Source organism: Gallinula chloropus, assembly GCF_964237585.1.
Source record: "Gallinula chloropus genome assembly, chromosome: Z".
In the NCBI taxonomy this organism is placed as follows: Eukaryota; Metazoa; Chordata; class Aves; order Gruiformes; family Rallidae; genus Gallinula; species Gallinula chloropus.
Genome location: NC_140089.1, coordinates 27378851 through 27394979, shown reverse-complemented (window position 1 = coordinate 27394979; position 16129 = coordinate 27378851). Strand labels below are relative to the sequence as shown.

General features: G+C 37.7%; 1 protein-coding gene across 1 annotated transcript in view; it reads left to right on the top strand.

Annotated features, from left to right (window-relative positions):
• The window catches only part of FER (FER tyrosine kinase), a 172860-nt gene that overhangs the window by 54812 nt on the left and 101919 nt on the right, over positions 1-16129 (top strand). Inside the window, exon 9 of the mRNA XM_084278847.1 lies at positions 2041-2230. Coding sequence (XP_084134973.1) covers positions 2041-2230 — 190 coding nt within the window. The remainder of the gene's footprint in view (positions 1-2040; positions 2231-16129) is intronic.

Below are 16129 nucleotides of genomic sequence, written 5' to 3'. Positions count from 1 at the left end.
CATTCACACCACACTCTAAACTGAAGATAAAGAAACTGACTGTAGTGATGTCTTTCCAGTTGTTACTGCAATCTGTCATAACTTTACTAGGTCATAAATACCAGTTTACAATACCAGTGAACTGGACTGCAAGTCCTCAGGTAATCGTGCCTTCATTCACTCACGTCTGGAAGCTCTCTGCTGAAGGCACCTTGTCACGTGACACATTGGATAGTATTTCATTCATATCCAAAACTTTATATATGGATATATCACATCACTGTTTTGATTAGATAAGTTCCTGTTCTTTATTTGATGAAGTTCACATGTACTCACAGTATTATTTTCCAAAGTTTTGGGTTTTGCCCTACCTTCCTTGCTGCACGTTAATGTATAAACTGTACTTTTTATATTAAAAAACTGTAGTTTTTATAGTACAAACTTGGCAAGTTTGGTGGTGGTTTTCCTCCTCTCCACTTCTAGGTGAGGTTGCTAGTAGCTCTTACTAGCCACAAGGACTATAAAGATTGCACTCTTGCAAGCCATAGGCGGATAATTATATAGTTTCTAATTCCTCATGCTTAGATGGATTGAGGAGGATTCTATGTTGGATTTGGGCAAACTGATTGACAAACATCCATCTTGCCACAGTTCAGGAAAGAGAACAGCTTGTGACTGTTAACTTGCAGGGTATGTCTTGTTATGTCTGGATCACGATGAGTTGAAACCATTCAGTGTTGAGGATGTTGTCGTTCTAACCAATGTGTATTCACTGAAGCCCAGCAGGTCGTGGAAGGCCCTCATTTTCACAGGGTGATCTCTTTTTGTCTCTTGTAATGAGGATCAGGTGAAAGCAGTATTTTGAGGATAGTGCCAGGATAATTGTTCAATTCTTTGTGTGATGCTTTTAAATGAGTGCGGCATCATGCCAAGCCTGTTTCACGACCTCTAAGTGTGTCTTCGTGCATCATACCTTTTTGCATTAATGATCATTGATTGTACAGAGTTCTGTCCTTTGGTGACTTTGTACAATGCTCATCTATATAGAAATATGCTCATCTATAGAAATATGATTTTTATTGTTTCCTACCAATGATAATTTTATGACATATAGTTTGGTTACCACTTTGGAACCTGTTTGGGTAGTCACATAGCTCAGCATCACATTGTGAAGGAGCAATCTCAGTATCAAGAACTTTTAAATTGCTTTTTTTGTTCAAAGATAGGGCTTGCAGTACAATCTGTCTTCCAGGGATTATTCTGAAGATACAGAGTGACAGAATACTGTAATTTTTCTTTATATTGTCCTCATTCCTCATAGTTCTGGTCCCTCTACTTCCTTCATCTGTTCTGGCGGACTACAAGAACTCTACATCTCTTTATAGACCACATGTTACTGGGATCTAGTTGAGCACTTTTAAGGACCTCTGTATAGTACTGTGGATAGTTCAGTCTTTTGGGCAGCTTTTGTCCATCTTTGGTTTTGGCAGTTCTTGAGGATAATATTGAGTCATCTCAATACCTGCAGATGTTCTAGGTGGTCTTCCTATCCTTCGGTAGTGATTGAGCTATATCTGTCTCAGAGTATTTAGAGGTATGAAAGTTATTCATAGAGAGGCCATAAAAACTTGCAGAAGAGAATATAAAATTGCTTTTAGCTCCTAATAGACTTCAATTTATTTAGCTTCATAAGAAGAATGTTAGACTGCAGTCCAGAAATACTTATGCAGTGAAGGTCCTTTCAGCCCAGAAGAGACAACAGATATCCCTACGTTGACACCAGATAAATTGATACTGAATGTAAGGTGGGTTTAATAGTACAAATAATTAAAACAACTATGTGGATCGCCGCAGATTTCTTATCACTGGAAATCATAATTGGTTTTTTTTTTCTTCTCTAAAGGATGGAGAGCCTTAGTGTTTATAATTTCAATGAAAAGTGGATGAAAATAGTAGCTTCATCTGTATTTATCACAACATGATTTTTTTTTTTAGCTTTTATGAAATAAACTAAGTATTTTCAATTGCGTTTATTTTTAAATTCTTTATTTTTCTCTGCAGTATTGTACTCTTGCTGAGCCAAAAGCAAGCGCTGGAAGAACTTAAGCAGACAGTTCAGCAATTAAGGTGCTCTGAGGCAAAATTTGCGGCCCAGAAAGAACTACTGGAACAAAAGGTTCAAGAAAATGATGGGAAAGAGCCACCACCAGTAGTGAATTATGAAGAGGATGCCAGATCAGTGACTTCTATGGTAAGTTTTACTTATATTTTTCATGATTTCTGCATCCTTGCTATTGTGCTTCAGTCCTGGGGTAAGTCTCAAGATATTTACAGGGGTGACTGAAGTGGATAAACTTCACTTTGCATCTCTGGAGACTTGTTTAGAATAACAATTCATTTGTTGCCGCCGAGAGGGAAGAATGCTGCCAATCTATGTGATTGATAAAGCACTTCAACTTTATAGCAAACATACACTTCCTTTTATACTATTCCTACCACGTCTTATACTTATTGTATTTTAACTGGCTCTTAACTAAAGGTTATATTTACATACTCTACCCATCTTGCAGCCTGGGAATCATGTCTCCTTCTCAGTCCCAGGAGCGCTGAATCCCTATCACACCTCCTGGTCCCACATCCCGTGGCCTTGCTAGATGATACATGAGAATATGCTGACCGATTGTTGATCCTTTTGTTCTCACCAAGCTGGAGTGGGGCCTAATCTTACCAGACTACACAGGCGACTGCTTGAACAGCCGCTCAACAGGCTCATGGCCTTGCTTCTCAAGCCATTCTACAACAGGTTGTGTGCTTTCTTTCAAGTTGAAAGAACTTGTGATGTCTGTGGACATGGTTTGGTTTTCTGTACACTTGATGCTTAGATTCTCATTACACTTGCATATTCAGAAGTCTAAATCCTTACAGAGATTTAGCAAACATGACTGTGTAGTTAGTTATTGGTAACTTCATTAGCTGTGTTGAAGAAATACATTCACAGCTGTAGATAAGAGCTAACAATAAAAGCTACTGGAATCACTGCACAGAGTGTGCATTTGAAGAAAGGATTTCATGTACTACAGTTACGCTTTAAGCAGAAACAAACACTAGTCTCTTTGCAACTTAATTGTTTACATGCTCTGAATAATCAGAAGGATCCTTTGGTGCGATTGATGAGACTTCATATATTTTAAAGAAGTGCTTTTCTAACATTTTGTGTGACTTCCTTTTCTTAATTTTATGCAGCTATGTGTAAAGATAGTACGCCACATAAAAAACCAAACAGTACCTGTTTACTAAGAGACAAGCAGTAGCGTTAGCTTTTATGGATTAGGTTTGACATATAAGATGCTTGTGACTTTTTTTGTTTGTTTGTTTTCTGGTGACTTTTAGCCTGCTGTCTCTTTTGGCCCACAGAGCAGTAGCTCAGTGAAATGGTAATTCAATGGTTGTATCTCAGAGGAATGCTTTTATTTTTATCTATTTGTGGAACGAGGTTTGTGTTTTTTTTCCATTCCTGTTCTACACTATACTTAATTGTTAGTGTTCTCGTGCTTCCATTACTTCTGTTCAATATTTACAGGGCACTGGCAGGCGATTGCCTTTTTCACTGGTAGAAGACATTATTTTATAAAGCTTGTGTGCTTGTCATGATCGAGAAGGAATTGATAAAGCACAAAAAGATGGAGTAGGGGAAAGGCAGGAGCACGATAATGTTTATGAAAGATTGTAGTCTTTTTGTAGTAGGACATCTAGTTAAGTTATTTCATGTGATACCCTGTAGTAGTGCTAGTGCATATTGTCTCTGAGGGTTAGTGATGAGTAATCAAGAGAATGATATTCTCCCACCTCAGTTTGAGATTGCTCATGCCTGTTTTCTGGTGTCCAAATCACTGTATCAATAGATGGGAAAAATAACCCTTGCATATATGTACAATGTACAGGGAAGAATTCTGACCTCTTAATTTTTGCTGAATGAAAGTTATCTATGGTAATTTTGTCTTTCTTTTGGTGGAAGAGGTATGTACTGAGACTAGAATGATGCAAGAAATACATTTTTGTGTATGTTGAATGTGCCAAAAGTAAGTAAAACATCACTATTTTGGCTTCAGAGAATTTAGTCTCATCGTTTGTATGCACCATGAAAAATAATGGTGTATATCTTAAGTGCTGAGTCATTTTCCTTAAGTGTTTTAAGACAAGCAAATACCAATTTTTTTTTAACAAGTTTTAACTGTTGATACCTTGTGCTAGTAAAATCGGCTCAAAAGCAGTAATAAAACTGCAGTCTACATTAAACGTTTTTCAAACTACTGTACCTTGACAGGGCAGCCTTGACTCTATCTCAAGAGGAAAAAGTAACACACTGATGGGCTATTGGTATACATAAGCATCATGGTAATTTTTATAATGGGATTTATTTACTATTTTTAAAAAAACTCATTAAAATCATTCAGATTGGTAAATGATCAGAAATGAAATGTTCTTGTTGATCATTGCTCATCCTGGCATTATTCAGGACAATTGTTGTTTATTCAGCTATAAATCCATTTTGGTTTCACTTCTTTATCTAAAAGCAGTTTCTCTAAATGTTGTCTGATACTGCATTTGGATGTGGTTATTTATTCTGTGTCAGAAATTCATAATAAACACTTGTCTATGCATATTCTTTTCCTAAAAATGACAACATTATAATAGGCTTGTGCTGTGAGCACGCATCTGAGGGAATTTTTTATGTATTTAGTCACAAGTGGATTTTTTTTTTTATAATTTAAGATCAAAAATATTCTGTACAAAAATAGCTTTGTAAAGTTTCATATCTCTTTAAGTATTTTTATGGTATCATATAAGCAGGGGTATAGTTTGCAAATTGTTTTGTTTTCCATATCTTCTATTAGGTAACAATAGAATATGATACTAACAAGGAATGAAATTTTGAAATGCTCTTTGATGTGGTTTTATAGACAGCGTTATGAGCGTGTTATAGCTTCCTTTGCTTCCTTCTTCCTTTTTGCCTCTGTTAAATGTAGAAAGTTTTGTATTTTGTTAGTGTCTTCCCATATGGTTTGGTCAATATATTTTAGTGTTTGTAGAATGTTAGCTGTTTATTAGTGTTAATGAGCACGTTTTAAGATAAAAGGGAATTGCTGGATGATTCTGTTTTGTTCAATCATGATAGCATAGCAGAGCGTTAAACAAAAAAAAAACCTGTTTTTTGTCATTCCTGAACTTTGCATTTAAATGTTTTGGCATCATATTGGAAAAAGTAAAACATACTGTCTTTATATCTTTCTACTGAGATAACCATGCAAAACGGATAATTTTAATGCTGAAAGTGCTATGAGTTTAAAATAATGTCTTTGATCTTTTAGACTTAGGCAGTTATTATACTATGCACTTTGCATATGGCAGAATTATAGTTAATTTTTTCTTCCATAGTGAGGAGATAGATACTAGGAAAAAAAGCTGGTTATACTTGTGAACAGCTTGGGTTTTTTTTTTTTCCTAGAATGTTGTAGTATCCAGGTTGTTATATATTACAAATACTCACCAGCAACTGGATGCTTGAACTTCCTTTTAAGGATTTAGATGTTAGTCAATGTCATTTGCTCTAAGATATATATATATGCTATTCTTGCTATTAATATGATCAACAGAGCATGGCAGTAGTCCACTGTAATTAAAACAAAGAAAAAACAATAACAAAACTGTTTTCTGATTAGAAATAGTCAGGAATATTTGGAATATTGCAGTGCCATGTAGCCATTTACGTACGTAATTAAGTACCATGATGGTGGTTTGCTTTTCATAGTAAGACTTTTAAATTACAGCACCAGTATTGGCTTGGAAATTGTTAAAGAATAAGATATCTCAGGGAAGACTTAAGCCTGGCAATAGATGTATTTAATATAAAATAGTAATTATTCTTTTAGTAATGATACAGTGAAATCTGTAAGCCCTTTTAATATGTCTTCCCCTTTTCCCTTGCACAGTTAAAACAGATATTATGAAGGTGCAACCTCAGATATTTTTAGGAGTATGTGTTTAAAACTGTCTGATTGTCTCACTATAGAGATGTTTCATATGGATTTATTTTGCATAATGCAGCATTATACAGGAACCACTGATGAAGCTGAGACTTTATAAAGGCTCTGCAATACTTGAAAGACTTGTCAGCAGGTGGAGCTCGGTGCTAGAAGACTAGTTATGACTGAATAATCTAAATTTTTCATCATTACATGTGTTAAAAAAAGGCATATGAGACACAGAAATGTAGAGAAAAAAGATGTCTGTTCTCACCTGTCTAACATCTAAATAATCCAAAATGGTGATTTCATTTCGTTTTGTTCTGATATATTTTTTTCTTGAGGTTTTTCTACAAATAATAAAATACAGCTGTAGTGTAAAAGACCCTAATGCATGCTGCTCAGTAGTGTGTCAGGCAGCTGAGAGAGCTGTGCGGCTGTATGGCCCGTGGAGCTACAGTATAAAGTCTCTGTTCTTTCTCCATATGCTCCTTAAAGGACTCCTTGTCCATCTTGGTTGGAAGACTCTGGAGTGCAAATGAGTCAGGTAGGAGGCTGTAATGATTCTGGTAACATGAACTCATGAAAGGTACACAGAAGGAAGCTGAAGCATCAAGATACCATAATGCAGTCAGTGGGATGGCTACTAAGGCACCACTCCAGGGGAATGCCATGCTTAAAACTGTCAACAGTGGGGCAACAGAAAATAGGTATTAGTAAGAATGTTCTGTTTTGGCAGAATTATCCCAAAGGAAAAAAAGACTTGACTTAACTATTTATCATTCCTTTTAAAAATGCTTCAGAGATCTTTTTCTTAGTGATTGTTTTAGAAGTAAGATCAGATAGATTTTGGTGAATGTGGTAAATTAAAAAAACCCAAAAGGTTCTCGGTGGTTATGGAAGAAAAAATATTAAATGCACTAAATGGTGCTAAAGTGCTAATTTCCTTATACATAAATTATTCTAAAAGTATCTTTGTAGTTTCCTAATGTGAATGCTTTATATTTCCATCCCTGCTTTCTAGAATCCATGACTAATAGTGTGATCAAGAAGCTAATAGAGTCATGCTCTGTAGGTTTGGGGAGGCAAATGTTTCAGGATGCTCAGTAAATAGTTAACAAACTTAGTAAGTTTGTGTGTTTTAAATTTTTAAAAGTCAGTTGGATAGATATGAAAGAGTATTTACAGGATTTGGTTAAGTTATCAAAGATGCTTTATTAAATGCATTTTAGATGATGAATTGTAAGGCCCTGAAACAATCTGCTGAGAGATGTACCCAGACTCTAGTGGGTCTCTTTTTCCCATACTGTCTCAGGCTACACAGGATCTTTATTTTCACATAGATGCAGGCAGGTGGTTAGCTTCTATGACAGCCATTGGAGCAGTAGCAGAATGATGGTAGAAATAAAATTGTTATTTTTTTCTTAATGACTCAGAAGAATTGAGACATTCTTATGCTTGGTAATGCATCTCCAAATAGCTCTCTTGTTTATCTGTCTTTGTAAGTAATTATCTACTAATTTGTGGTTCTTGACATTTGTACAAAGCTAAGATTATATGAGGGCATTTATTAGGAAGTGGTAGTAGAGTCACTCGATTTATTTATTTACAAACCTTTTAGACTTCCACTGTACTATTGCAACATTTTAGGTTCCTTGTCAGTAGAAACAGGGCCGGAGTAAGTCTGTGCAGCATTGGTATCTTTATCCCTTCTCTCATTTGTGTGTCAGCAGAGGAAACGCTGCCAGTGCAGTCATGTTGAGAAAATGTACCTATTAATTCATAAAACACCTGGAAATAAACAATTGTATTTGTTGGATACCTGAACAGTTCGGTTCAACTAAGTAATGTTTGCTTTAGCCAGAGCTTTCCAAGCTTGCTGGCTGGGACTGTCTGGGACTGACATGAAGCAGAAATGTTCCACAGGTCAGATGCTTATAGGAAGTGTGGAGGGAATCCTCCTCTTGCTCTTGGAGTGTGTTCTAGCTTGTGTTTCTCCTTTTCCTAAATCCTGCTTGTCCTGATGGACCCATGAGAGGAAGAACAGTCCAAAAGGGGTTACTGAGTATTACACAGACAAACTCAGCCAAACTTTGTCCCACATGGGTATTACTGACTGGTCCAGAATTTGCAAGATGGAAAGTCAATGGAGCTGTCAAGCCTCTTTCCAGTGAACATGCTTAGGAACTTCTGAAGCACAGCGTTAATCGGATAATAGTCTTCTCATAGACTAAGGCTCAGAAATTAAATATTTATTAAGGTTAGCACATTATCTATCAAAAAAGTGTTAATCAGTAACCTAGTCTTGGGGAAAGGCAAAATTAGAAGTCTGAGTGAACTTTGGGAGGAATTGAGGGAGGTGGCTCATTCAAAGTAAACAAAACTCTCAGAATATTTTAAGTGCAGAATTGGTTTACCTTCTCCATATGAAGGGGAGTATATGTACTTGAGCTAAGTATATATACTTCTTGAACTGCCAAAAATATGTCGAGTGCTTTCAATTTTCTTTGAGGAATAAGTCTTCATCATAGTAGTGTTGCAGCATTGCATACCCACTGGGGATTTGTTATTTCAGTCAAAATCTTCTCTGTGAATTAGGAAGGCTTCACTCAGAAGTTTCCCTTTGCATCTTTTTCATAGCAGTAGGACTGAATTAGCGTGAGTATTAACAACACATAGGAAATAATGTGATAGAATTTGGCTGCTTTAAATTGTCTTTTTTAAGTGGTTGGTTAAAAATAACCTTGTTCTTAAATGCAGTTATTAGATATAAAATATTTATTGGAATTAGAATTCAGGATTTTAATCCAGTCCCACTGGTAGTTTATTGGCAGGCTTGAAGCATATGATTTTAGGTTTGTTTTGTGGCTTCTGCTCTTTTCTGCCAAGTGGAGAAGCTCTTGTCTGCCACAAGAAACAGGAATGGCAACCTGATCTGTTTTTCAGAGCACTACCCGTAAGATAAAGACCAGATAACTTTTATCATCTTGGGATGCAGGTGCCTGAACATCAATATTAATGCCATTTTTAGACAACTTAGGGTATCCTGCCTTACGTCAAGAGGTGACATGTCTGCTAGTCCCATGTCGATGCCTTAGCTAACCTAAGCCATAAAGAATACTAGGCACTAATAACCAAACAGGTGAAGCCCACTTTCCAACTGACACTTTGAATTTCTTGGCTCAAAAATGTCTTTAATGATGGAGAAAGTGTTAGTCTCATGTGAGATGTCAGTCACTGCAGTCAAAAACTCTGGGATTACCTATTTCAGCAGCTTTTTAGAGCAGTAAAGAAACAGGCCACAATGACATTTGCATGAAGATAACAGTAGATATCCAAGTGTTCCTTAACTAATGTCCCCATCCTAAGAAAAAAGAATGAAAGTATTGCAGCCAAGGTGCATGAAACATGATAGAAGGCCTTTACTTTTGGGGCACTATTGAAATTTATTCGCAGAATCACAGAATCGTAGGGGTTGGAAGGGACCCCAAGAGATCATTGGGTCCAAACCCCCTGCCAAAGTAGGTTCCTTAAGACAGATCACACAGGTAGGCATCCAGACGGGCCTTCAATATCTCCGGAGAAGGAGACGCCATAACCCTCCTGGGCAGCCTGTCCCAGGGCTCTGTCACCCTCACTGGGAAAAAGTTCTTCCACATGTTGGTGCAGAACTTCCTGTGCTCCAACTTGCAGCCATTGCCCCTTGTCCTGTCTCCACAGACCACTGAAAAGGGGCTGGCCATTTCCACCTGTGTCCCACACCTGAGATATTTATAAGCATTAATAAGATCCCCTCTTAACCTTCTTTTCTTAAGACTGAACAGCCCCAGTTCATTCAGCCTTAATTGAGTTACTTCTGTTTTTAATCAAATAATACTCTGATCCATAAGGTCATGTGGGTCAAAAGCAAGAGTTTGCTGTCTTTGAAACTAGGCTGTGGACCTGTACAACTCAAAAAACACCAAACCCACCAAATTAAGGGTAGAGTAGCTATGAATTACTTGCTTGCCTCAAAATTTTTGTTAGTCTCACTTTGTGCCTTTAATAGAAAGACATTTGCAAAAACCTAAACGAAACAAAAACAAAAAAATGGGTGTGGGGAGAGCACAGATACATCCTCCTCCAGAATGTATTATGATTCTCTCAGTTGGAGAGAAAATATATGAGGGTATTCTCGGGAAAATAGTTCAAATTAACATCTGTGAGATGCTGAATTTAGATCATCTCTTTATGAAGTGTTTCTGACTGGTTCTTTGGTTCCTAATCAGCAATTAAAGTTCTTAGTCAAATAATTTTTCTTGACCCTTTTTAGGAGTTATTAAAAACTGTTGAAACAGGTATTTCATTTGACTTCTTATTGATATTTGTCATCTTTATTAAGTTTCATAAAGATGATATTTTGAGAGAAATGAGGTTATAGGTATTTCCTGCCTTGTGTAGCACAGTACCTTGTGTATATGTGAATCACATTGTGGGGGGGAAAAAAAAATCTCAATTTCTTTCTTTGATATTTGATGACACTTTAAAACCTCCTTGCATAGGGACTACTCAGAGATATGACAGGGAGTACGTCCTAAATGTTTGTTAGGGTGCAGCAGGGGCCAGCTGCTCAAAGAGTGGTGGGGGTGACTCCAGGCTGGGCAGTGGTGATAGTGGCTGATAGGGTGCCTTCTCATAGGGTCTGAGCGCAGTGGGGCCAAATGTTAACAGAGTCCACGTCAGGAGCCAAGGAGAAGGGGTCGGTGGCAGGGATGAAGGCAAGGCTATAGTGTGTGTCCAAAGTCCATTCAGGTCACAGGACCAAACACAGGACTGGAGAAAGCTACAACATGTGTGTGAAGGGATCCATCCTGGAGGGAGGGCTGGAGACAAAGCTGGACGCAGGTACTGAATACGGTTCAGGGCCAGGATTTGGTGCCCAGGACTGAGCTGACACAGGGCTGGTAGGCACATGGGCCGGGGTGGTGGCAATCTCCAAGTGAGGCTAGTCAGGGCTACTGAAGCCTATCAGTGCCCTAAGAATGCTGACATTAATATTCCAGTAGACGCTTTCTTGCCAAATAGCTGCCTTAATTTGTTACACTGGAGGCTACTGGAATGAGAGGATGAGAAAATGGAACCAACTTGACAGTTTCAAGATGGATGCTCTCTTACAAATTGGCAATGTTAGCATGTTCCCATGAGACTGCAGCATTGCCTTTTTCAAAACCTGTTGTCACAGTGATGTGTTGTGTGCTAAATGAAGGCATAAATGGTATAACCAAGAAAAATGCAGGATGCAAATGATAATAGCCTGAGAATTTAAAGGATTAGGAACCTTATCTGCCGGTGTTGGGTTTTGATGTCCCTCTAAATTACTTGTTTTATTTACAGAACTTATCTTCAAGTACTAAGATGAAATAAAATCAGTCAGTGTTTGGGCTTATATGTAACATAAACTTCTGTTATTCTCCCTTTAAATAAATTTACCTACTTTTGCCAAAACTTTGTGACAGTGTGGACTTTCGCAATGACTAACATAACTGAAATTATCTCAGTCTGGAAAGCTATATTTACCATGTACTTTGTGATAAAAATGAAAACAATCAACTGTACTTAGGAGAGGGAAAATGGAAACTTGGATTTATTGGGGCAGAGAAGCTAAAATGAGATGCTTGATGGTCTTGACAATTTTTATATTGTGGTAATCTGAAGTTTTCATTTCATGTGCCAGAAGCTCTCTAGAGCAGTTGAACTTGTTCATTGTTACACCTAATTCATTTTGGATGAGCAAAGAATGTCACAGTACAGGAGTATCTGGTGAGACTGAGCCAGCGTTACACGGAGGTGACTGGCTACCATTCTACTAAAACAAGATGTGAATTTTTAAGCAAGAGAAGATCTATCCAGGGAGTTCTACCCTCCCCGCCCCCCACCCCCCAAAAAAACTTCTGTGTTGGGGAAAAAAAGTTTTTATGTACAGAAGTTTTTCATTAATGTGAAGGAGAAGCCCCAATCCTCAAGGAGAATGTAGGTTCAGATATAAATTAAGTTTGATTATGTTAACTAGTTTGCTATAGCTGTTAGCTGCTATTATAGGGTAAAGGAGAGATGTTGGTATCTCTGTTGCGGGGACAAAAAGTTAAACTCACAGGTTGGAATTGTGACCATTCCCTCACTAATAGGTTCTGGTGGCAGTGTAATTGTGCTTGTTTAGTGACTGCTGCAGTAATACATAACAACTCGTAGGAACTATTAATGGGGGGAAGGTTTGTTTTAGAGTAACATTTCAAATGGGCAATTAAGTAGCTTTATGAAAAACATGACTATTTTCTTCTAAGGCTGTTCTCATTGGCGAAACATCCTCTTTAAAGTCGCTAATCTGGTTTTTGAGAGAGCTCTGCTGAGAGACAGTGTGGCTGTGTATTAATTAGCAGGCTTTGGCCCACTTCAGGTGCTTGCTGCTTTTGTGTGGTTTATCTGTTCTGTCTGTGAGATTCATAGGTATCGTGTATAAAGTAACGGTTTTTATGGATCATTGTATCTAAAATTTGATCTTAGCATTTAAGTGTCTCAGGAACAGTGTGATAATGAAATGTAGCTATATAATATGTGATAGAAGTTAGTGAGGAAATAAGAATTTTTAACCAAGCTGATAGGTATCACAGTTACTTTCTTCAACATACTTCTTAAGAAGGTGAGTCATGTATACCTATACCTGTAGAAATTATTGATTGCTCTTTGGGAAGGAGTGAAAGAAGTAGAGAAGTTTGGTCTTTGATTTGACAAGCAATTTGAGGATTCTGAATAGGTACTGTGGACGAACTTGGAGGAGAGACCCGTTGGTTGGTCAATCCCCTTTTAAAGAACAGTGCTGAAATGTGAAAGATTTCTTCCGTTCACCACTGAGCATTAATAAATCAAAATCCTTTTATAACTGTGCAAGAGAAATGCAAAACTTTGTTTTGGCTCATTGTGATAGATAGAGTTTATGAGCCTCACCTTGGATAGGATTGAAATCTGTTACACTCTGGTACCTTTACTGAGACTTCCACACTGATTCTGTTCTCTTTGATGTCTGTATTTTCAGAATAGTTCTGTTTGTGTTTTTGATTTATACAGCTGAGATTTTAGCTATGACATGAGTTCAGCGGACCATAGGCTTTACTCAGAGAAGAATTTGAACGCTGTCTATTTATTTTGTTTGTAATTTTGTTCTTCTGTAGTTTAAATTGGTGGATATTTGTGGTAGTGTTTACTTAACACGTAAAAACATCTGCTGGTTTACTGTTTCCCTTATTTGAAAAAGTAGTGGGTATTTGTGTATTATGCGTGTCTGTTCTGAACAGAAATATTTATAGAAAGAAAAGCTTCGTCTTAAATTGGCACCCTACAAAGAGTATTCATTAGGCCTACCTCAGATATGCTGCTGAAGTTGCATATTGCAGCTTTCACAAAGTTGCACTGCCATTTTCTCTATTAATATGCAAGCTAATTTTGTTAATAAGCTAATGCAGGGATCTGTGAAAACCAAAAGCAAATATCACATTCTGACTGTGCTAGCTGTTAAACAGAATTACTTGAAATTTGAATCTACTCATGCTACAGAATTTTTCTGGTTATGAAAAGATCAGTTTTATTCTTTCATATGGCTAACATAAATATGAATCTGGCTAAGAACCTGATGTGTCCCATCTCACTGAAGCTGTTTGGGGTTAACTCTGTGGAACTTTGTTTTACTCTTTAAAAAAAAATGCATCCTCCCAAAATATGATATTCGAAACAGGATACAATCAACAATTTATATTTAATATTGTTATTTATTAGGAAAGAAAACGTCTTTAGATCCTGTGAGATCACATAATATGTATAATGATATTTCCACACATAGCATTTGCCATGGTGCCTTCATTAATGAGAGCCAGTCAATAAGTCAATTAGAGCCAGTCAGTGAGTTGTAAGAAGAATCTTCATTGGTAAGTGCCAGTTTTTAGGTGGCAATGTGGAGGGAGCAGAATCCCACAAATGTTACCTTGTATGATAAATTCATAGACAATGCACCTCTGGTGGGTTGATGTAGTGTGTGGCTGGATTCTTCACAGGCCTCTAGGATCTCTGAGAGTGAGGGAAAACTTGGGGGTCATCTACTCCCTCCCACTCCCAGTGAAGGACTTAGTGTCTTTAAGTTGTCATAGACTTCTGCTCAAATTGGATAGTAAATTCCTGTCTACAGCCTGGGAGTCTGCAGCTGTCTTATATTTAGTTCTTGGTGTCTTGTGAACCCTTGGAGGACTTAGGGTTACTTGTGGGTTTCAAGTAATATAGAGAGGAAGTTCTTGTTCTATGTTCCTTCCTTACATGTTGACTTCTGGCCACTGTCCTCCTAGCAGCTGTTGGCACTTCAGGATATAGCTGCTTCAATGCCTCTAATCCTTTTCCAGGCACCAGACTTTTTTGGACTTAGATGCCTAAAATCTGGACTCCATCACTAGATTTGTCAGATACATTTCTTTAGCAGGCGTTACTCTCTGTATCTGTGACTAAAAAGCAACTAAATCCAAACTACAGCTTTTTGAATTTGTATTTAATGAGATCTGGAAAGGCAATGTCATTCCTTCTGTTACTGAGTAATGCATTCTAATTAAAGTAATTGACCTGTATACTAAGTGCAGTCACTAACAGCATTGTGCATTTAGTTCATGCTGTGTTTATAAATAGTGTATTTGGATATCTTTTGGGCTGCATAACCCCTGCTTGGCACGATGCTCTGTTTTGTCGGCTGGTGCACAGACTACTTGCTTCTTTGTAGCTTGAGTTTTCACTTTATGCAGCTGGTACAGCATCTGCTTAGTTGCTTCAGCTGTCTATCCATGCTTCCTCCTTTGGATACAAAATATTGAAGTCTAAAGACATGCAGTTCTTCTTAGAAAATCTCCTTTGTGGGGGGGAAGCTTTGCTTGAGTTGATGACAGCTGAAACTTCGTTTTCAGTATATCTGTGAAGAAACCCCCAAACTGTCCTTTTCATTGACTGCATGCCTTTAGTCAGTATTCTCTGCATTTTTCTAGAACATCTTTTGACTAGCATCCATGGCAGCAGAAATTCACCTACTTGTAGCTCATAGCTGTATTTTGTCTCATTGCTGCCTTCTAATCACCTCCCTACAAACTGCCAGCCAGATTTGCTGTATGAGGTATGTTTCATCAGGGTACTGATGACATTGTTGTTAGTGGGACCAGAGGAGCTTTATGTGTGCAGATCAGGAATAAAGGATTGAAACCAATGTGTTGTGTCTTGCTGAAATGTGACTTGGCCTCCTATCTGGAATTTTGGAGGCTTAAAATATCCAGAGCACAGATTTTTGCTAGTTCTGAGAAAAGGGGTATGTTGTTTTGTGTCAGCCTGCAGGGTATGTAAGTATACAGACATTTCTGGCAAGCCTGTTGCTGTTATTTTAAGTTTGTGGTTAGTAAAGATAATTTCCAGTTCCAGGTGGCATTCCTTGGCACGTACACTGCTCTCCAGGGATTCACCACCATGTCTGTGGTAGGTGCAGGTTATATTCATTGTTTCCTTACTTCAGCTACTGACTATTGCACAGACCATTAGGAATCAAGAGGTTTGGCTATTTTGTGCAACACTTCTCATGTTCAGCAGCCCAGATCCACACATGAAAGTGCCTGAAAGTTGTGTTTATACCTGCTTAATCTTCTGAGTTCATTTTGTGGTGTGCTGTGTTCATGGTTTGGTCCTTCACCCACCTGCACTGTAAAATTGTTCATTCCTCATGTGAAGTGTAGCCTAGAGGTTCTTCACCTGTGGCTTTGTACTGTTAGCCCATATAGCTGTCTTTCACCATATGTTTCCTCCATTAAAACTGCCCCATTTTGGTATCTCTCTTGAACGTAGGTCAGCAAGGATGACTAACTCCTTTTTATTGGATTAGTGGTTGTAATGAAGTTCTCTTAGTCATTAAGCAATATTTATCACTTTGAAGAGCTAGATGTTAACTTTTAAAAATACAATACTACCTACTGGCCACCTAAAACTTTACCATTCAATTTAAGTGATACTATTGTAATTTTTTAACAGGCACCAAAACCAGTCTGCCTTTACACGTTTTGTGGAAAAAAAATGAGTAAGAAGTT